General features: G+C 36.4%; 1 protein-coding gene across 2 annotated transcripts in view; it reads right to left on the bottom strand.

The window, feature by feature from the left end:
- The window catches only part of FGF12 (fibroblast growth factor 12), a 260,274-nt gene that overhangs the window by 5,605 nt on the left and 230,480 nt on the right, over window positions 1-24,189 (bottom strand). For both annotated transcript variants that reach the window (XM_042999108.1, XM_042999107.1), the window contains exon 4: window positions 13,579-13,777. In XM_042999108.1, coding sequence (XP_042855042.1) covers window positions 13,579-13,777 — 199 coding nt within the window. The remainder of the gene's footprint in view (window positions 1-13,578; window positions 13,778-24,189) is intronic.

Here is a 24,189-nt window from a genome sequence, read left to right as displayed (position 1 = left end):
TGTCTATTTAACACAATTAATAATTACACACACTTAAAAAAATCACACACACACACACACAAATAACGAGTGTAAGCTATACACAAAGAGATGACTATTAAAGCCAGAAATGTTCTATTTGCATAGGAAGAGTCAACAATTCCCTAATAGTCAAAAGTATTAGTCTTAGAAGCACAGCAAGACAGAGAGAATTGAGATATAACTGAGGGGTTATAGAGTTGGTAAGAGGAAAATCTGATGAGAATACCCTAGAACTGCACTGCCTAATATACTATCCATTTGGTATATGTGGTCACTCAGCATTAAATGTGGTTATTCCCAATTCAGATGTGCTGCAAGTATAAAACAAACACCGAATTTAAAGACCACACAAAAAGAATAACTATCTCAGTAGTAATGTCTTAAAGTGATTACATACTGAGTACATGATATCTTGGATATTTTGGGTTGAATATACTATTAAAATTTACATCACATGCTTGTTTTTATTTTTCAAATGTGAATACCAGATAATTTAAATTACCCATGTAGTTCATATGATATTTCTGTTAGACATTTCTATCTTAGAAGAGTTTGTTGTTCTCTACAGGTGTCCTGACTGGAGCTAACGCTCTAAATTACTGATCAACAGGAGGACAGTGGAGAATATTTTCTGACCCGACTGGACCCGAGATTCATATGTAGACTTGGTAGAGGCAGAGTATCTTGGATGCCTTTGGTAGGATGAACTTGGCTTAACTAATGTTGTATCACTTTCATTCAATATGGATTTTTCATTTTCTTTTCCCTCCTCCAATTCCAGTTACTCTTTTGTGAACAAATATCTAAAGATGCATTTGTTCAAGCATTGATTTGCTCATTTATTCTATAAACGGGTGCACATTTAATTTGTGCTGGGAGCTCTGCTAAATTCCTTGGCAACTGCAAGAAATGACCTCTTGATTCCTGCCCTCATGGAGCTCAGGGTGAAGAAGGAGAGCACAGACATGCACACAAATCACAGGCTGTTCAGAGCCAGGGTAGAGAGTTGAATGGAAATTAGGACATCACAATAGCTATCTGATGTTGATTTAGCCTTGATGCAGAGGAGGTAGAGATATGGCCAGGTTACTGAAGAAGAGTGAGGAAATGAAGTGCAGGTAATGTAAGAAAAAGTGACTGGTTGAAGAATGGGGTAAGATAGAGAAGTAGGAGGGTTAAACCTGGCAGGGTTAACTTGTGTCAGAATTATGGAATTCCACGCTAGATTTAAACCACTATCCTGATATCTGTCAGCTTCAATTTGATAGTGAATGAAGAGTTAAAAAATATGTCCATCAAATACAGGAGTTTATAGGGAAAAATCTATTTATTCAATCTCATTATCTGGAAAAATGTCTAACTATGTTTATATGGCCTGAATACAGCCAGTCAGATTAGTCAGAAAGAATCAATCAAACTGAATCTTACTGCACAGATTCTATAAGAAATGGTTGGCAGCATCTGAAACTTTCATGAGTTCTGCTATCTTGCAAACACAATTGTTAAGTTCTTAGAAATAAACCTAGCTGAGGCACCATTACATGTGAGACCTGCTGCTTATCTAACATGCACAATATCTGATATACTCCAAGTACCATAATTTTGACTGCAATTGAAAGGTGGGGTTCACTTGGTCAAGCTAACATGTTAAGAAGGGTTATCCTTTTGTTTTGTGGGGAATTTAATGTAGCACTTAAGAAGACTAACCAAACAAAAAATAACAAATCAAGAGTTACTAACCCCATATATGAGCATCACATATACTTTACAATAAAAAAATAATTTTATATAGCTACTAGTACTAGAATTTGGAGTTCTGGTATTGATTTCCAAACATATACTCCTAAGAAATTGTGGAGAATCTTTATCTTTTTTATTAAAAAATGTGTTTTAGGTTTTTTGGGGTTTTTTTTGGGGGGGGGTAGGGGAGGGGCCAAGAGAGAGGGAGAGAGAGAATCCCAAGCAGACTCCACGCTGTCAGCACAGAGCCCGACATGGAGCTTGAACTCATGAACCATGAGATCATGACCTGAGCTGAAACCAAGAGTTGGACGCTCAACTGAGCCATCCAGGTGCCTCTATTATGGGAAATATTTAAGAAGCATGTCTAGGAAACCACCTAGGTTCTGATTTTCAAATAGTTCTTTCTGCAGCTGCAGAATTGTCTTCCTAAATAATCCCTGCAATTATGTAAGATTAAGTTTTTCTCTTCCTGATAATCAGGTCATTATTAGTAATTGAAATGACCTCTGATCTCTTAATTTGCATTATTTCAAAGTACAATGATATTTACGGGGGAGTGCTTTTCCATCACTTTCTATTACAATAAGCTATTATTTCATTAGAAATAGATTTATCTTGCTTTAGGAAGCTCTACAATGTTTTAAAAACCTCTTTGTTCTTGAATAGATTCTTCTGGTGCCCTCTGTTGTATGCATTTGGCCCACTTCAGCTACTCTTGGTGAGGAATAATTTCCAGCCTGGGAATAAAGTGAAACAAACAAACAAAAAATCCAACTCCCTGTATTTCTTGTTTTCCCAGCTCCCCAATCACAGTTCTCAGAAACTCAGATTCAGTGCCAATGCCCATTTAACCGTTGGACACAAGTTCTCTGATTTAGGCAACTTGAGATGCTATTATCTATCCATGTGTCATCCAAGACTCTGTGGACTACACTTGTGATACAGAGTTTATTTTCAGTGGGTATGATTTAATGGCTACCATTTGGCATGGAACTGATTTCCAACTGTGTTTCCTTCTGATTTCACTTTATACTATTTTTTCAACAGAGTCTCAATATCCAGCTATCAAGAATGTTCAGTGCCTGATGATACAATGCCTGATTAACAACACTGCTTCTGTTTCACCTGGCACTTCTGGTTGGTTCTTGATCGCATTCCATGCCCTCTTTCTTCTTTAAAGCAGGATAAAAAAGAATACTTGCTCTTTTTTTATCCCACAGGATGTTTTTGAGATACATATCATTATTCCTCTAACACATGTGGTATCATAATAGTTTTGGATAAATGGTAAAAGGAGATAATGTTCTGAAAAGGGAAGCATATCTATTTCATTCTGTAACACTCTTTCTTCATTTCAGTTTTCTTTCTCTTTTCCCTCCATTTTGATATATGTTTCGATTTTTTTCTTTTCTTCTCCTCCCCACCACCCTTCTCCCTTCTCTTCTCCTTCTTTTGGGTGTCTCCTTTTATTCATGTTTTGACTTTTCTTGATCCACAGTACACTGAAGCAGAAGGATTCACTGTAGCTTTCAGAGTAAAAATGAGGTAGAGGGATTTGGTGAGAGAATATTCTTCCTCATGTGCAGACACGAGAACACACAAAGTTTCTAATAGCAGAGCCCATATCATGCATTACTTTAAGACACAGAAATCACTAGAAATTCCCAGTTCAATTTATTAATGTGAAAAGATCACACCTGTATGATGTCACGTTGTGACTTGGCCTGGTGAAGTCTGTCATTTTGACAGCCACCTGAGATGCACTGGCTATATTCCTCTAGAAAGCCATGCAGTCCTGCTATCATAAATAAGATGCTACACTTGGTCATAACAAGACCATAAGCTACCAACTTTAGAATACTACATAGTATTTGTTTTATTAATTTCTTTTTTGCTTTACTTTTAAATGCAAGATTATACTGTTAGAAAGGAGAGAGATCTAATATATATCACTGAGCATTGAAATCTTGTAAAAAATAAAACACATCTCCTCTTTATAAGATTAGGTACAGGATTTCCAGGACATGGTTTCCAATTACTATTCTTCTATTATATTCTTTTCATGGGTACCTTTGTTGCAAATGCAGTTATCAGAAATATGCAAGCGTTCTTTGCCACTTTACTAGCTCAGATTCCCTGTTTGTAATTTTTAACATTCAAGAGTCACATTTATATCAGTTACAAACTTTTCTTGGGAAACAAACCAAAATAATTCCTTTCTTAAAAGTATGAAAAAAGTGGAATCTCAAAAGTGGCCGTTATTTATAAATCAGACAACTGTAATAAACCAGATGCAGTTACCATCCAGTGGGTCCTCTCCTCCTAAGCAGTGTCCTCACAACCATAGCTAATATTAATTGAGTACTTAATATTATATCTTAATATAATATTAAGGATATACTTAATATTATATCTTAATATAATATTAAGGATATACTTAATATTATATCTTAATATTATATTAAGATATACTTAATATTATATCTTAATATTATATTAAGATATACTTAATATATCTTAATATAATATTAAGATATACTTAATATTATATCTTAATATTATAAGTATAATATTAAGTATAAGATATACTTAATATATATCTGCACCTTATATACACTATGATTATTTTTAAACACCCAAAAGAGAGATACTTTCATTGGTTAGCTTTGCAACTGAGGAAACTAGAGAACAGAAAGGGTAGTTTGCTGGAAGTATTGCAGGACACTATAGGGCAGAATCAGCATTAAAACTCGTGTGTGATTAGCTCTAGGGTTCCTGCTTTAAGCTTACAGTCAGATAGTTTAATATGTCTGAGAAAAAACAAACACATAAATCTTTCTTGACTGGTCTCAAGTCAAGATCTTGATCCCAGTCCTCATGGGGGTGCTCAGCACTTCCTGGAACCCTACCGCATTTCTCTTGCCAATTTCCTCTCCCATTCTTCCCACGTGATATTACATGCCTTCACTTAACTCCTCAAACTCTCCTCAGACTCAGGCAATAGGCCTGTCTTCTTTCTTTTCTTGACTTTCTCTCTCCTTCCTCTCCCTCTCTCTCCTTCACGTTTCCCTTCCTTCCTCCTTTTTTATCAGTAAACCACCTTGTTTTGCATTTCACGTAGAAAGAAGAGGAAGTGTTTGTATTTCCACCATGAAAACGACCCACCTGCATATATCCGCTCACACGTGTTCTGGCTCCCTGCTTGTTACAGAGCTTGAACCCTCTCTGCACCTGTCTAAAGTTGGCCCTCCACTTGCCACTTCCATGCTGGAGCCCACTCCCTTTGGTCAGTATAATTCAGTGACCATCTCTCCTCTAATGCCCAAAGTCACTTCTCCCCACATGTTCCCATCAATCTATAAATATGGTGTAATAGCTCTAAGCAAACAAGCCAATAAACCCCACTGTAACTCGCATATTTCTCTTCAGCTACTGCTTCCTATTTCTCTGCTCCTTTTTTACAGCAGAGCTCCTCCAAAGTGTGACTTAATATTACTTTCTTCTTTTCTTTACCTCCTGTGATAACTTGAATCCACTCTAATTAGGCTTATTCTCCTACACCACTGAAATCACTTGCCAAGTCACTGTTGCCTGTATGTTATATACCCATTGGTCAAGCCTCCAGCAGCTTATGGGATCCTCTGGCAGTCTTTGATAGATAACAGCTGTGGTCATAGTTTTGCCTCTTTCTAACTATATGAACCTGGGTGAGCTAGTTAACCTCTTTTAAACTCAGTTTCCTCATGTTTAAAATTGGGATGATAATCTTAACCTTCATACTCTCAAAGTGTTAGTGACTATCAATTGATACTCAATTGATCAATACACGATCGATCATTTGTGCTGAAAATAACAACGAGCCACACAAATGGCATATAAGGCAGTACAGCTGCTACTAATTATTACTTATGTTACTGCTGGATTCCTGACAATTATTTAGAAAGTGAGAGTTGTTGTAATTATGGAGAGAACTAGGTGGAAATCTTTGAGGGTCAGTATGGTTCTATAAGGGAGATTGGAAAACCTGTGTGGAAGGCAATTGTAGTTGCTGACAAATTATTTCCAAATGGAAGCAATACAACTCCAGTTTCTGATAAAGTTCACAAATGACACTCTATAAAGAACCCCCATCCTACATCAGTTTCTATCAAAGAAGGATGAAATATGACTAATCTTCTTATTACTACCAATTTAATTGAATTTTCCTTGGCCCTCTGTAATTTCTAAGAAGTGGAAAGGTTAGATTGCTCTGTCAGTTAATGTACCATTAAAGATATTTAATTGTCTTAATAGCAGATCATGGAAGGGTGTGAGCAATTAACATGAAGCAATTTCACACCTTAATTAATGTCACATGGGATCCCTTTGGAACTGGAGAAGAATTCTAAGCGCTGGTTCAGAAGCAATGTATTGCCAAAGGAACTCACCCAGCACACTGTAAATATTTATTATAAAGACTTAAGAGACATTGTGAACACAAAGATCTATATCTTCATGTGTAAAGAGATCAGAAGCAACATTTGTGTGCAGGAGAGACAGAGATATGGAAGAAGAATGTGTCAGGGAGAGGCAGGAGGGTTTTATTAAAGACTAAATTCAAAGCCAGGAAAATGCTGCTTTGAAGGAGTTATACTGGTTTGGGGGAAGAAGGTGTCACAGGCTGGCAGGGATCCAAAACTCAAAAGGTGGAGGGAGAGAGAGAGAGAGAGAGAGAGAGGAGAGAGAAATTACAGCTATTGTCTTTGCTATAATTAAAACAATCAGGGGTATCAGCGGTACCCTTTCCTCCTCCATCTTTCTTTGTCTTTTAGTATGGTTGGGTCTAAAAGAGGATTTTGGAAAACACAACAGTTTTCTTTCCAGGCAATTGAAATAAAAATGTCAAAATCATTTTGCTATTAGTATTCTCCCAATTAGAGGTCTAAAGCATTAGGACCCCTGATTTGTTCAGTTCTTTGGTACCCCATTATAGAGTTCTTGAAGAGATTATTTTCCCTCCAAATTTCAACTTTCACTGTCTCTAATCCCTTTATGAATACCGCATCTCACAGCATTTATCCAGTACATAGCCCAATAACACTATGTCCATTTTCTGAGAGAAAATGAAAAGGACACTTTGCATTGATCTGACCGATTTGGGATATCCAGCTTTCTTACAATGTCTAATCTTCATATTATTCCTATGAAACAGATGGCATTTATAATCGACTTCATCTTCAGAGATCACTGAGGTTTAAGAGGGCAAATCATTTTCTCAAAATTTCTTAGAAAATCATTGGCAAAATTTTGATCAGAAGAATTAGACATTTATTCTTGATTAATTGATTTCTACTAGGTTATTTTTTTCTCAGTGTTGACATAGTGCGATAATTGGTGTTACCTCTAACTTACTCTGTATACTAATTTAACTCAGCACTAAAATACAGCCATCTTAATAGCAGTAGGAAATGGCAAAATGTGACATGTTTGATATATTTAATTCCATGGTGTCAGAGTGACAGTTTGCTCTATGTTAGTCCAATATACTGATCACAATAATTTGAATAAATTTAAATAATTGCCTATGGACATCTCGATTTAATCCAAATAAGCCTCGAATCACCAAATTCAGTTTAGGACACTAAGTCTTGATTCTGGTTGCCACCATAATCACTTGGACAATAAAATCAGAACAACTCTGGAGACTTGGCCTGAGAATTTATAGCTTTTTGAACACTTCAGATGGTTCAGATACTCATGTTTGGGAAACACTGATCTACATTATACTCCTGGCACTTAAATCAGGTTCTATTAGCTTAAGTCAACAGTTATAACAGGAAAAATGGATAATTTTACCTGTGTGTGTGTATGTTAGTCTTGTCTCCCCACTTGAAAATACATTGGTGGAAATCAGCAAATGTTCCTTTATTTCCAGTTTAATATTTCTGAGCAATGATTCTCAGTTGATATTTACTAATTTTACTTTAGAAACATATTTCTCTCTCCAGGATTAAGTTCATGAAGCTTAAACCTTTGGAAATGTACACATTGTTTTCAGGAGGAAGGAACTAGATTCTGAATGCCAACCACCTGCAGGAGCTGAGTAATGAGCTTCTTGGAGGAGGGAGGAGAAAAGGAGGAGATTGTATCCTGTTCTTTGTCAATGAGTATTTGGCTGCTGTATCTAAAGCTAAAGGGGGAGGTTACCACCAAGACAATTTAAATCTGGGGGAGTTACTTATCTGTTGTGTGAACAATGCTCTGAAAGGGCAAAATTGGGAATCATGAAGCCTATGCTGTTGTCTTAAATTCCAGGGGAGGGGACCCACGTAAAGTAAAGGTTGACGTGCAAGTGTACATATAATGGGTTTAAATATCAAGTCCATCCATCTGTCTGAACAGACACCCTTGCAACCCTTCATTAACACTGCCTGTGTTGTAAACGAAGGGTGGAGAGTGAGGCCATGATGGGAAAGGGGCTGGTGGGTAATTATTATCATGTAATCAGTGTGGGATTTAAAGATCCTGGGACTGGCAGAGTTTAATTTTGGGAATCATGACATTCAAAATGATATCATCATCAGGACGTGGGGAAAAGACAGAGCTATTTGAAAAACAAAACAAACCTCCTCTGACTTTTCCTCTATCAGTGGCCAATTCCCTTCCTAAAAGGACATTTACAGTCCGTAGTACTGGACTCTGTTGGTAACCATACAGTGGTAGGTTTACAGGTTTACAAAAATTCCTTTAAAAACTAAAAATAACTAACAACCTTTCTGGTTAGCCATCAATATGGACAGCCTCTTATGAAGCCGTCATTTTCTTCCTTTTCTGAAAGTGTCTTCTAGTTATGTGCTTTATAACCGATGTATGGAAGAATTTACCGAAGACTTTCTTTACAATGAGTTACGGCTTAGAATGTTTTTCATCCTACTGCTTCCAAAAAAACCCCAAAAAACAAAAAACAAAAAATAAAACAAAATCACAAATCATCCATCATGGAAATAGCTCATAAAATTGTACTTTTTTCATTCAATAATTCAATAAAGGAAATGTGTTTAGAATCATTTTGTTTATAAGTCCTAAGCTAGGTTCCATGAAGGAACATGGGTTTACAATTAAGGTCTTATAAAGACTGCACAGAATGTCATTGTCAAAGAACTTTAGGAATCAGCTGCTCCAAATTTTTCTTTTGCAGAGTAGGAAATGGAGCCTGTTAAAATTAAGCAAAAAAAAAAAAAATGTATTATCAATTCTTTCTTGCCTAGTTTTAGCATGGCATTCCCATAACTATCCTATCTGATTATCTACCGATACGAGTTTATCTCATCATATCATGTATACCTTTCTCCATTTTGCATGGTTTGGAGCTAGCTTACTGTTCAAGCTGTGCCATGGTATATAACATTTCTGCTTTGCTATCACTGACTTTTCTAAGTATTAGCATATCCATAGGCTTACTTCAGATTAAAGGGCAGTAGAGTACAGGGAATAGATGTATAGGTTTTGACAGTGGGCTTCCTAGACTGCAGTCTCAGTTCTGTATTTATCTAGCCCTGTGATTGGACAGGGCTCACTAACTTCGTTATTGAAATATTAGTTTCTTCATCTATAAAATGAGGGTAATAACATAAAGCTGTTGTGAGGTTTAATGAATGTAACATATACAACCTGCCTAGCAAACGATAAATTGCACATAGATGCAGTAAGACTAGTAATCGTAGTAATAAAGTGGTGGCATGAACAGTTTGGGGATCCTAGTGAGGAGAAAGAAGTTCTCACTGCACAGTTCTTGATGCCTAACAAAACCTCCGTTGTACATATCTTTGATAATAATGGTTATTACATAATTATATCATTTGATATTATAAAGCACAGCTGCATGAAGAATCATTGGGAAAGCGTTATTTTTGCATCGTAACAATGGTATCAAATTACAAACGAGGTATGGGTGGCACCTCTGTGGCTTGGTCAATTACGCATCCCACTCTTGATCTCGGCTCAGGTCATGATCTCAGTTTGTGAGTTCCAGCTCTGTGTCCAGCTCTGTGCTGACAGCTCAGAGCCTGCTTGGGATTCTGTCTCTCCTCCTCTCTGCCCCTCCCCCACTTGCTCTTTCTCTGTCTCACTCTCTCAAAATAAATAACTACAATTTAAAATAAAAACCAAACTAGGTATGGGAGAACTGATCAATTTCATGTGTCTGTCAACAATATTTAGAACATGAAGAGCTCCATGAATCTGAAAAGGCTTTTATTTCTAAGCAGCAAGTATATTCTCGATTAAAAAAGGAGAGAGGCGAATGGAATACATTTATTCAAAAGCATTTGCCAGGGTCTTATGCTATGCTGAGGTTCCATTTCAGACTTCAGACTGTAAGCAATTTCATCCATCTTCACAGAGATGTAGCGCTTGCTTGCTGGAGTCAGAATGCCTTGGCTTGGACTCTGCCTCTGTCACTTACAAGCCACTCAATATGGGACAAATTACTTAATGTTTCTGTGCTTCATTTTCCACATTTGTAAAATGGGGATGATATTAGAATCCACTTCATGGAAATGGAGTGAAAAATAAAAGAGGCAATAACTGAGAAATGTTTAGCACAATACCTGTACAAAGTAAGCATTTATAGAACAGTTAGCTAATCTGTTCAAAAAAGTGGACCTTGCTTTCTAAGACAAAAGGCAAAGACATTTGTAGGGAATTAAAAGGTCTTTGTGCTGAAAGAAATTACATTCTTGTTTCCATCTTTGGAAGTGATTCTCATTATCTTCCATATACTTCACACCTATGTTTTCATTCCCACAATCAAAAGGGACCAAGAGCCTTGGAAGCAAATCCAAGTATTAGTGAATCTGATTTAAAACGGACTTTATTTTTTTTTCTCAGAACAAAATGAAGATCATTCTAAAATATCCACAAATAAGAAAAATAAAAAGAAAACAACCAAAATCTCTCAATAAGAAAATTAGGAAATCAGGGTTATTCTCAAGTTAAGATGATGGCAGGCTGAAGCAGAGACTCTAACTGTCCCAATCCCCTTCTGGTATTCTCTCAAAATAACAGAATATTTATTTGGTATGTAGCCATCCAGAAGATATAGTATTCTTAGCTTGTCTGCACTTAAGTATGACAACCTGACTGAGCTGTGGTGTGTGGGAGGTAGGTATCACATGGCAGCTAATGGGGACCTTGCTGAAGAGAACACTGGCACAGGGTAATGCCTCTGCCTTTTACATCCTTCTCCTTCCCTCTGATTAGAATGCATATGCTGGTTGGATCATGGGTATAAGAGTAGATCCAGGCCCATTGCACGGTCGTGTTGACGGTGCAGAGCATAACTGTGCAACATCCTAAGGAAGGTGGTGCTCAGAGCTGGACATAGCTGAGGTCCCTAACAATTGGGAAGCCACAGAACTGGCCCTGGACAGCAGGTTTCTTGATTTGGTTTATGACAATAAAACTCTGGATGATTAAACTGCTCTTACCATGCGTTTTGCATTGTACACAGCCAAATCTAATTCTAAGGTGAACAGGAATGTCTAGTTGTCTCTTCCTATATCTGTACTGAAATAAAGCAATACATATAGAATTTAGGCATCTCTGGGACTAGAAATGTGGTCATTGTATACATTACTCTTAGAAATGTGTACATCATCATACAGTCTCAAGAAGCTTGAGCAGCCAAAGTACAGATAGCAGTCATGATTAGTAGGGCATGTAATAGGTGTGGGTTTTTTTTTTCTTTTTTGGGGGGTCAGTATGAAAAGCATTATCCATAAAAGGAATAAATAAAACACGTAGATTTTTTCCTTTGCTTTACAGTTTCCTGGTTTTTCTGAAAATTGTTAATGAGCATGTGCTCATGTGTTCCTATAACAAAAAAAAATCAATTTAAATGTACAAATAAAAATGATGTGACACGGGAAGGTGAGTAGGGGAACAGGCGAAATATATAAAGGGGATTAAGAGTACATTTATCCTAATGAGCTCTGAGAAATTAATAGAATTGTTGAATCATTATATTGTACACCTTAAATGAATACAACATGTATGATTATACTCCAATTAAAAAAAATGATACAAAACCTTTCATAGTTCACTCATGCTGAACCTGAAGTGTTTTTGTCTGCCTGATCTCTACCTCTCATCTAATGGTCTGAACCTGGCCAGCCTTGAAGTTCATTTAAGTAATCAGCTTTTCAGTATCTTTTTTTTTTTTTTTGGTGGAAGTGACAGCTCTTTTTCCTAATCCCAATATCATTTCTGGCAACATGTAATACATCACTTTTTACATTACACTATTACAATTAGTAAACATATTCCATATCTCTAAGAATTAGAAGGTTATCTGGAGCATATAGTTCTTCTTTGTCTTTATACTTACCTATTCTTCTGTTCATTCCTGTGTTCACTGACTCAATTAACAACAGATTATTGGAGATCTCTCTATGATATGCAAGATATTGTACAAGAAACAAGGATATATGAGGGAAAAAAATAAAACATATTCTATGCATTCAAAAAATGGTCTAACCATGGATAAAAGGAGACAGTGTGGCAAACAGGTGAATTTAATATAATGTGGTCATTTCTAAAGGAGAGAATTGTGTACAATGATAAAGTGACAAAATATTTAATTTTACTTCAGGAGAGAGGCTCTCACAGAAGTGGTGACTCTTGAATTCATTCTTTATGAAGACTAATAGGCATTTTCAGGCACATGAGGGGATGAATCTTGTGGGGAGGGGAGGGCAAAAAAACTACACGTGTCCCCAAACAGTGAAAAAGGAGTATAAGAAGGAAAGTTGTGTTTTGTGTAGTTAAAAGTACAAAGTGTGAGAAGAGTTTTGAGCAGGACCAGGGACATTTTCCCCCAGTGCTTTGAACACAGTATCGATTGAACAAATGTTTGTTGACTGTTACAGTCATAGGTACTATGCAGCAGACATTGTGACCCTACACTGCTTGACCTGACCATATCTTGTAGATAGGGCATTGAAAGCCTGGCTAAGTTACAGAATTGCAATGCACTGCCTCAGTTTCCTCATTTTCTCAGACAAGAAGGCTGAACTAATTCTTTTAATGACTAATAATGTGACTTTTAGAAAGGAATGTTATTGGTAAACGTCTAGGTCACTGCTATTTTCTTAGGCTGTATTAAAAAGCTTGGCTGAATTCAGTAAAAGTGTTTACCTCAATGGTATGTCTCATCTTACCTAAGGAACAAGTCACCAAAAATGGTGACCTAGCATGAAATTATTTATTCCACGAACCAATTTGAAATAAATGAACAGTATATTAAATGATCATGAGAAAGGAGGTTATAGCCTCAAGTGAGAAGGATAAAATTGAATATTGTAAATATTTATTGATCACAGTAAATAGAACACTCCTTTCCTTAGAAAATACAAAGAAAAATTAATACATCATATTTTTAGATCTGTTTACAAAGATGTATAGATTAGGATACAAACATATTTCTAAAGGCTTTTTGCAAACTTTACAGCACTATCATAGATAGCATGATTGGTTTTTCAAGAATGTAGCTTGAGATTCATTGTGTTCACCAAAGAAGGAAATTACCTGCCAAATGGTAGCTAGCACTATTTTTTTTCTACTTGGAGGAATATTCTAGCTTCTATAGTCAAGCAGTTTTAAAAATAAATGCCAAGCATTTGTAACAGATTTTTTTTAAGGAAGAGGTACCACTGTGTTTTCTGAAACTTTGGATCTGTTGCATTCCAAGCAAACTACACTGAGCAAGGGATAAGGAACCAAATTGTCATCAACACACAGATCAGGGTCTAAAAAGAAAAGAAGTTCATTTCATACCTTCAATAGGTTTTGGTACAAAATGTGATGAAGGCTTGGTTTTCTTCACTCTGTTTCCCTTCATAATTTGACCTTCTTTATTGAGTCCTAGAAACCATGCTCGGCCTGATTCCTGCTGACGATACAGTGTAGAAGAATAAATCACATAGTAGTTTTCAAATACAGATTCTTTAAATTTGCATTCTGGAGTGAAAACATCCTGCAGAAGAAAAGGAGATACAAAAGAGAGGACGGATTTAAAAAGTTAACTAGCATATGCTTAAATGCAATGAACCTGAAATATAGGTTCTCTGTTAAGAACAAATCAGAGGCAATAGCACATAATTTCTGATAGCACTTGGTTATAAAGATTCATCATACAAAATCAAGAGGCAAGATTTCCTTTCTTTTTAAAAAAATTTTTAGAAAGTTTATTTATTTTGAGAGAGAGAATCCCAAACAGGCTTTGTGCTGTCAGCACAGAGCCTGATGTGGGGCTCGATCTCACAACCCTGAGATCATGACCTGAGCTGAAATCAAGAGTTAGACACTTAACCAACCACACCACCCAGGCATCCCAAGATTTCCTTTCTAGACAAACTTTCCTTCACAGAAGACAACTATTCAGGTTTGAATCACCCATTGGGCTAACATCATTCAAAGCTGTGCCCAGATCTGGTGCCAGTAAAATCTTTTATAACTTTAAGAGAATGACTATTGCACATTTTAGTGATCCTTATCATATAAAATGTATCTCTGGGAATCAAAATCAAACACAACCACAGCACCCGCAGGCTCATAGATGTTTCTGAAGGGACCACCTTATATGTACACAAAGTTACTATGCAGTCAAAACTTGTTGCATTAAATCACCAGTACACTACCTCTTTGCTTAATGTTAGTAACTTTCCCTTTCATTTCTCTGTAACATTTTTTAAATTTAGTAGTTGAAATTTCAGGTATAAAAACAAAACACCCAGAGATAAGCAGTAGAAAAAAAATATTACCACTACACTGTGTGATCTTCAGTGAAACATAGAATAAAAGTTGAATTCAAGATGGAATCTTAAATATCTTCTATTTCAACTTCATCATTAGTAAGTGATATAGCCAAAAGGTTATATGATTAATTCAGAGTTACACCAAAAAAAAAAAATTACTGCACCAATGCCAGAACTCACATTTATTGCTTTTAGAATCGCTGCCTCTCAAAATCACCTTTTCTGCCCGAGTCTTGTTTAGTGACTTACAATGAAATTTTATAACCAATACAATAAAATCAAATCCTAACATGTCAAATGGACAAAGTATATTCCATGGAGAGAAGAAATTCCTCCCCTTCTAATATAAGCAGAAGAAAAACAATTGTGATAACATCTTCTTTAGCTATATGTAAATAAGAATCCTATACGCAAAACAGATTCACAATCATCCCTGCTGCCTTTGTGATGTGCTGGAAGAATCTCTTCCTTGTAACCCTTTAAGTGTAAGGCCCCAATGGTTTCATGCAGTTACACCTGTAGTTAAGTGACTGAGGAATATGTGGGACTAAAGCTGCGTGAAATCATGTCCTTCTAGGTGATACAGACTAGTCCCTTAGCTTCCTTTGCAGAAAACTACAATGACATGTCGATGGGTGCTGGTGAAGGCCTTCAGTGACAAAAAAGACAATGGTTAATACGCTTTCTTAATTTAAAGTGGTTCTAAAATTACAGAGCAAAAAAGTGAGACTACAAAGATGGGAAGGGGAATGGAAAGGTGGTTGTAAACATTATGTATGTGTATATGTGTAATCTACACATACATAATATAGATAGATAATATATATTATTGACATATTTATAATATTTATATGCATATCTATTTATACTATATTGATAATAACACTATAATGCCATAGGACACTCTCAATTTTAAGTAAACGTACTGGCTTAAGAATCAGAGAAACAAAAGACTAAAGACCACTTCACATCTGCTACAATGGCTGTAATAAAAAAGATGGATCATAAAAAGTATTGGTGAGGATGTGAGGAAACTACAGCCCTCATCTACTGCTGGTGGGGATGCAAACAATGCAGCAGCTGCGGAAATCAGTTTGGCAGGTCTGCAAAAAAGTTAAGCATGCAGTCACCATATGATCCAGCCATTCTACTTGTAGGTACATATCTAGGAGAGATGGACACTCATGTCTACACAGAAATGGGTACACAGATCTTCACAGCAGCATTATGCATAATGTGGAAGCAACTCAAATATCTATCAATGAATGAATGGATAAACAGGATGTGGTACATCCATACAATGGGATATTATTCAGCTACAAAAAAGAGTGGAGTACTGATTCATGTGACAATATGGATGAACCTCAAAAACATTATGCTAGGTGGAAGAAGCTGACAGAACAGGCCATATATTGTATGATTCTATTTATATCAAATATCCAGAATAGGCAAATCCAGACACAAAAAAATTAGATAACTGGTTGCCAAGAGCTGGGGGTCAGGTAAATGAGAAGAGAGGAATTTTGTATGTTTGTTTTTGTTTTGTTTTTGTCTTTTTTGGGGGGAGATGGAAATATCTTGATATTAGATTAGATAGTAGTGATGGCTGCTGATTTGAGACTAGCCATCATACAACCTCATAAAACCCACTTCCATCAAAGATAATTACTCCATTGTCTTGTATACATGATTAAAAATAACAGTTTGATTGAGTAAATGATGAACTATGAGGTTTCTGTTTGGTTTTGCAATTGTTTAAAGTCTGTTCTTGAAACAGTAAAAGTCCAGGATATTGGGCAGGAACATGAGCCAGGAATAGCATTAGGCAGGGACTGGGTCTTGAACTTCTGAGCTGGTGAAGGGGGATCCCAGACACAGCACTCAGGTCCGAATGAGAGGTGAAAAGTTGGGGTGCCGGGGTGGATCAGTTGGTTAAGCATCCGACTTTGGCTCAGGTCATGATCTCACAGTTCAAGAGTTCGAGCCCGATTTCGGGCTCTATGTTGACAGCTCAGAGCCTGGAGCCTGCTTCAAATTCTGTGTGCATCTCTCTTTCTGCACCTACCCCTCTCGTGCTCTCTCCCTCTCTCTCTCTCCCTCTATCTCTCTCTCTCAAAAATAAACATTAAAAAAAAGAAACGGAAAGTCAAGTGGAGTACCCCATTTAATGTCATTCCAAGGAGGCTACAGAGTCAGAGTTCAGAAATAAGGCAATATCTGGCTAGGGCAAAACATTTCAGGTGGAAAAAAATATCAGAAGCTTAGTGTAGGCACTTCTAGAAATAGTGAGGGAAACAAGAACACTGAGCAAACTTGGACAATCATTCTAAGTGCAACTTTTACACTATATAATTTCAACATAAATACGAAGTTGTACATTTAAAAATTTACAATACAGTTGCTATTATCATTCTTTTAGTTTTTTTTTAAGTTTATTTATTTTGAGAGAGTGAGAGAGAGACAGAGAGACAGAGAGTGTGAGAGGGAGAGGGGCAGAGAGAGGCAGAGAGAGAATCCCAAGCAGGTTCCACACTTTCAGTGCAGAGCCTGATACAGGGCCCCATCCAACAAACTGTGAGATCATGATCTGAGCCAAAATCAAGAATCAGACACTTAACTTACCCAACCACCCAGGTGCCCCAATTGTGTAATGAGAAATTAAATGTCCAGCTAGTTAGAATAAGAAAATCAGAATTTTGCTTCTGGATCCATACCTACTCGATGTGAGACTTTAGGTAAGTGATTAATCTTTGAATTTTACATATGCAACTATAAATTATTTTATGGAAACTAAGACGAAGAATGTGGAAGCATGTTGTAAGCTTTCAGAATTTACAAAAATTCCAACTCATTATTCTTCTTCAGTTTTTATTTATAGCAAGAAAAATACAATCAATCATGTAACTAGACACTTAATTCTGTGTTTTTGTCACAGAAGTGTATATCTGCTGCAGTATCCAGGGCCCTAGGCTGTAAGTTAAGCTTTATTCTGCATATATTACTTCCACCATACTAAAACAAATTACACATACATACTTGTTTAAAAAAAATATCTAGGGGCGTCTGTTAAGTGTCTAACATTGGCTCAGGTCATGATTTCAAAGTTTGTGAGTTCAAGCCCTGCCTCACGCTCTCTGCTGTCAACACAGAGCCCGCTTCAGATCCTCTGTCCCCCTCTCTCTTCCCCTCTCCCACTTGCTGTCTCTCTCAAAATAAATAAACAAATAAACTTTAAAAACATTAGCTAAAGCTTTCAGCAAACACTCGGGCAGTCACAGACATTCAGAAGAGGATCTGAGGTTAAAAAGCAAATGGGTTCACAACGACAATAAATCTAATGTGTAGTGGAGACGAATAGACTTCAGAGCTAAAGGTGATAAAATCCTGGATTACCTTAATCCAGTGCATCTAATTAAAGCAGAGCAATGAACAAGTATAAAAAGGAGGATTTTTTCCACCTTTGAAAGATTAAACAGTCATATTGCATCTCATAAATTGTGTTCATATCTATTATCCTGAGCAATCAGTTCAATGTAGGTACATAGCAAGACTTGTAAAAATATTTGTTGATGAAGTAGAAACATCTCCACATGTGCATCATGTATATAGATATGTGGAATGCTTTATTTTTATGTTTATTTTCCACATTTATTATACAGAACTTTTCCAAATCCTACAAAAACAAACAAACAAAAAAAGTTAAAAAAATCTTTCCAAATCTTAAGTGTATTCAACTTCAGCTGACCTGGATTTCACTGGAATATGAATATGACCTTTGATAGGGTCCCAAAATTACTTTTGATCACTCATTCTTTTAGTAGAATTTGCAACGAAAAACAACTGATGTTTTTGTTCTAGCATTGTACAAGCCACTATGTGACCAATTCTATTTCACATTCCAAATGCCTATTCACTCTTGCCTTGTCCTAGAAAATTAAGAATACCTGCCCATTTCAATCCAGATGACAAGGAATGTTGGAACACCACTTAAACCCAGGCCAACCGTTCAGGATTCCTTTCAGTCTCTCCCCACTTCATTTGATTCTTACCTATTCTCTATACAATTTCTCTCTCTGATCCCCAATCTCATAGTTTCATACTCTACCTTGATCCCTCTTCAATACTGAATTTCTTCCTTACTCTTCTCTCTGCATTGATATCCTACACAGATTCAGGCTTCTCCCCTCCAGTCTTAGCATCTGCCATTGCCCAGGATGAGGCCTTTCCTCCTCGGTCAGCCTATAACTGTGCCAGCCTTGGCCCCTCTCACCTTCATTTGAATGGCCCCTCTCACCTCCTTTATATATAAATACCATGAGGAACAAGGAGACAGAAACTGAGGATATTTGATGGTTAAAATGTTATATTTTTTTCATGGTTGGCTATAATTGCCAATTGTGTTTTTATCATATCCAAATTCCTTGACATGCCCATACTTTCCTGTCCTCAAATTGTATTTTCCTCAGGTTGTTCTATTTCTCTATCCAATTGAACCATGACAAACGCTTTTCTCAGTCATTATAGGTAATTGTGAACTTTCCCTCATTTAGTTTCTTATAGAATTGCTTTTTTTTTTGTAGTATTTAATGCACTTTGCCTCTTGTATTGTGTTTTTTCTTGTTCCTATCCTAGACATTCTGAGCTTTGCTCCAAAACCATGTTCCTCATCAATGCTTATTATGAAGCCCAGCATATTCAGCATTCAATTTATTCTTGTTGAATTAAAGAAAAATATTCTAAGGAAACAGAAAAGACTGTGTGATAAAACGGAATTGAATGACAGTATTGACTCTGTTTCTCTAGTTGTATGGTCTTGGGCATACCACTTAATTTTGATAAATCTTTGTGTTTTTTTTTAATTTTTTGTAACATTTATTCATTTTTGAGAGTGAGAGAGACAGAGCATGAGTGGGGGAGGCGCAGAGAGAGAGGGAGACACAGAATCAGAAGCAGGATCCAGGCTCCGAGCTGTCAGCACAGGGCCTGACGTGGGGGTCGAACTTACGGACTGTGAGATCATGACCTGATCCGAAGTCGGACGCTCAACCGCCTGAGCTACCCAGGCGCCCTGATAAATCTTTGTTTTACCATGAATAAAGTGGGGAAATAATTATCATATTAAAACATTTGGTAAAGACACTTAAGATGTGCATTTTTAGTAAATTTCAACTATAGAAAACAATATTGTTGACTTGAGTCACATGGTTGTACATTAGCTCTCCAGAACTTATTCATCTTGTATAACTAAAATTTTGAACCCCTTGACCAACATGTCCCCATTTCTCTTCCTAGCCCCTGTATCCATGATTATACTTTCTGCTTCTACAAGTTTATTCAAAATTCCACATATAGGCTAAAATGAACAAGGAGACTATAGATGCTGGAGAGGATATGGAGAAACGGGAACCCTCTTGCACTGTTGGTGGGAATGCAAACTGGTACAGCCACTCTGGAAAACAGTGTGAAGGTTCCTCAAAAAATTAAAAATAGATCTACCCTATGACCCAGCAATAGCACTGCTAGGAATTTACCCAAGGGATACAGGAGTGCTGATGCATAGGGGCATTTGTACCCCAATGTTTATAGCAGCACTTTCAACAATAGCCAAATTGTGGAAAGAGCCTAAATGTCCATCAACTGATGAATGGATACAGAAGTTGTGGTTTATACACACAATGGAATACTACATGGCAATGAGAAAGAATGAAATATGGCCTTTTGTAGCAATGTGGATGGAACTGGAGAGTGTTATGCTAAGTGAAATAAGTCATACAGAGAAAGACAGATACCATATGCTTTCACTCTTATGTGGATCCTGAGAAACTTAGCAGAACATCATGGGGGAGAGGAAGGGGAAAAAAAAAGAGGTTAGAGAGGGAGGGAGCCAAAACATAAGAGACTCTTAAAAACTGAGAATAAACTGAGGGTTGATGGGGAGTGGGAGGGAGGGTAGGGTGGGTGATGGGTATTGAGGAGGGCACTTGTTGGGATGAGCACTGGGTGTTGTATGGAAACCAATTTGACAATAAATTTCGTATTTAAAAAAATTAAAAAAAAACAAACACAAAATTCCACACATAAGATTAAGCAGAACTTATCTTTTTGCATATAGTTTATTTCACTTAATTTAATGTCCACCAGCTTCATCTATGATTTTGCAAATGGCAGGATTTTTTTTTAAGGCTGAGTAACATCCTGCTATATATGTATTAGTGCCAGTTTTCTTTACCTGTCAACCACCAACAGATACTAAGGTTGTTTCCCTAACTTGGCTATTGTGAAAAATGCTAAAATGAAGATGGATACATAGATATTTCTTGAAGATCCTGATTTCATTTCCTTTGGATATATTCCCTAGTAGGACTGGTTGTTGGACCATAAAGTAGTGTTAGAACCACACACAGAAAGAAAGAAAGAAAGAAAGAAAGAAAGAAAGAAAGAAGACAGACGTTATGCAAAGTGATGGATATGTTAATTAGCTTACTTGTCTTGAATATCTCACAATCTTATATACATTCTCAATTGTCAATTGTACCTCAAAAAAGCTGGGAAAAAATCCAGCATGGGTTATATTCAAACACAACTAAAATAAAAAGATAGATAATGCCAAGTGTTGACAAAGATGTGGAACACGTGGACTTCTTATACATAAATGATAGGAGAATAAATTGGTAAAAAAAAAAAAACACATTTTGGAAACTGGGCAGTGTTTGTAAATATAAGTATATCCTATGATCCAGTAATTCTATTCCTGGATTTATACACCAATGAAACCCCTCTCTCTCTTGCTCTCTCTCTCTCTCCCAGAAGACATATACAAGAATGCTCATAGAAACACTATTTATAATAGTCCCCAAATGAAAACAACCCAAATGGCCATCAATAGCAGAATGGATATGTAGTACATTCAGATAATCACAAAATACTACAAAACAGTGAGAATAAACAAAATACAACTGTAAGCAGTAATATGGATGATTCTCACCATCATAATGTGGAGCAAAAGAAGCCAAACAAAAATAACTGCTACACACACTGTATGATTCTATTTACATAAAGCTCAAAAGCAGGTGAAACTAATGTATTGTGATAGAACACAGGATAGTGTTCAGCGAGGGTAGTTACTGGAATGAAGGAAAGGGAGGACTCTGGGATGTCGGGAATGGCCTACCTCTTGGTCTGGGAGCTGGTTACATGAGTGTGTTCACTTGAGGAAAATTAATTGAGCTCTGTTATAATTTGCACACTCTCCATGTATGTTATTTGTTTTCTTTTTTGATTTTTTAAATGTTTATTTTTGACAGAGAGAGAGAGATTGACAGTGTGTGAGCAGAGGAGGGGCAGAGAGAGAGGGAGACAGAATCTGAAGCAGGCTGTCAGCACAGAGCCCAATGCGGGGCTCAAACCCACGAACCGTGAGATCGTGACCTGAGCCAAAGTCGGTCGCCTAACTGACTGTGCCACCCATGTGCCCCATGTATGTTATTTGTTAATAAAAAAGCTATAGAAGGGTAAAAATGTGGCAAAGATTAAGTAAAATGACAAATATTACTTTCCTAAAACTTTGCCCTCTTTCAAAATCAAGTTTTTTCCACATAATTAGCTAACATATAATGCATGACAATTTTATACCAATAACAATCATTCATTCATAGGTTGTGGACAAATTTTGTTCAAGATGAAAAAATAACACTTTGGGATCATGTAATTTATTCAATAAAAAATGTTTTCCCTCCAACTCACTTATTCTACTTCGCACTTTTTATTATAGGCCATTATATAATGCACATACTTACATGTTTTATTTAAATACTGCTTGTAAAACTGCCTAGGTTCAAAGTAACCATTTGCAAGTTCTTATGATAATAATAATAATAATAATAATAAATATAAAATGAACAGAATAGAAAAATACTATTACTCATAACACGTGAAGAAATGCACAATAAATATTCTCTGCAAAATCATTTGGATTCTCTAAATTTCTGGCTTATTATCCACTAAACAATTTTCCACATTGTCAAACTAACCTTTGGCAAATCAGTTAACCTGTCTGAACCTCAACTTCCTCTACTATGAACTGAAGATACATTTGCTACAGACTCATGGAGCTATAATGATCAAATTACATAACACATGTGCAAGCTCTCTGATACCTATAAAGACCTACACAATCATTTGAAAGTACTTATTTTACGTAGAAGACTTGACACCATAACCTTAAAAGTCACTACATTTTAGAGCGATATCACTCACAACTGCTTTTCCTCCTAGTAGCTTTACTTGCAAAATGTATGCTTCCCAACTGAAGCAGGAAGACGACTTGAATAATCCTGTATGGTTAATATAATTAAATGGCAGTGCAATTACAATTTATCTTCATCCCGTGCCTTATAGATTCCCATTTCCTCCTTACTGCTTTAGCTACCATGCTCCATGGGATGAATGTGCAATGGATGAATGAACATTCATAGCACTGCAGCCACTGGTCTCCTTGCCATTTCTCAAAACAACAAGGAGAGCCCATTTCGAGTCCTTCCCAATTGGTATCCTCTGTTCTTGAAAACATCTTCAATAACATATTAACACGGCTTGATCTCTCATTTCATTCAGGTCACTGCTCAGATGTGACTATCTCAGAGAGCTCTCCTGACTACCTTGCATAATTCAGCACCTCCTCCTCACTTTCTAATCCTTTATCTTGCTGTTTTTTCCTCCATAACTTAACACTAGTTGGCATGATATTACATATGGATTAAGCTCCATGAAAGCAAGCACCATGATTGTTAATTTCCCTCATATTCTCCATAGTTGATGGAATTAAAAACAATCTACTCTGAATCAAAATAATTTGCTGGAAAAAAACTTCATGAAACCTAGATTTTTATTCCTGTATATGTGTAATTTGTGTTTAAATTCGGAAGATCACTTTGTCTTAAATTCCCTGTTCCCCTAAGCATAAAGAGAATTTTATTGGACTAAGTGATCTCAAATGTCCCTTTTAATTTAAACTTTCCATAGCTTTAGCATTCATATTCAATAGTTAAATAATTTCTTGAAATTAAGGAGTCTGCATAAAATATTGGTATTTAAAAACAGTGCTTATCTACCAAAAATTGTGGTACTATATTACTATTAAGAAAACATAATAGGAAATGTAATCAGAGGAAAAAACCTGCCTATTATATAAGTAGTTATGACTAATGACTTTATGATATGTAAAAATTACTAATTTTTGAAACATACTAAATACAAAGGGCCTTCTCATTTTGTTTTTTTTTTCCATTCCAATTAGAAACCAAAATCTAAACTCTTTTTAATGCATAAAAGCATCTCCCTTATTTGCTGTGCTTTTTACTAGGTTGTATAGAAGGAAGAAAGAAATTAAAAAACATGATGATTCTTGCCACACAATTTATGTCCAACAACTCCAGAGGTAGATACTTCCTTTGGTTATAACTCCAGAGGTAGATACTTCCTTTGAATATTTGGATGTGAAGCTCCTGGTTGGCTAACTTTCTTAATGGCTTTTAGATGTATAGAATTTGAAGATCCTTGGTGTATTAGCAGCTGCTTTGCCAAGTGCATTGTCGGACATAATGATATTCAGTCAAGCAAGAGAACTTTTGTT

This window comes from Panthera tigris, chromosome C2 (genome assembly GCF_018350195.1).
Source record: "Panthera tigris isolate Pti1 chromosome C2, P.tigris_Pti1_mat1.1, whole genome shotgun sequence".
NCBI classification, from domain to species: domain Eukaryota; kingdom Metazoa; phylum Chordata; class Mammalia; order Carnivora; family Felidae; genus Panthera; species Panthera tigris.
The sequence above is the reverse complement of the archived record's forward strand: the minus strand, read 5'-3'. Positions and strand labels throughout refer to the sequence as shown.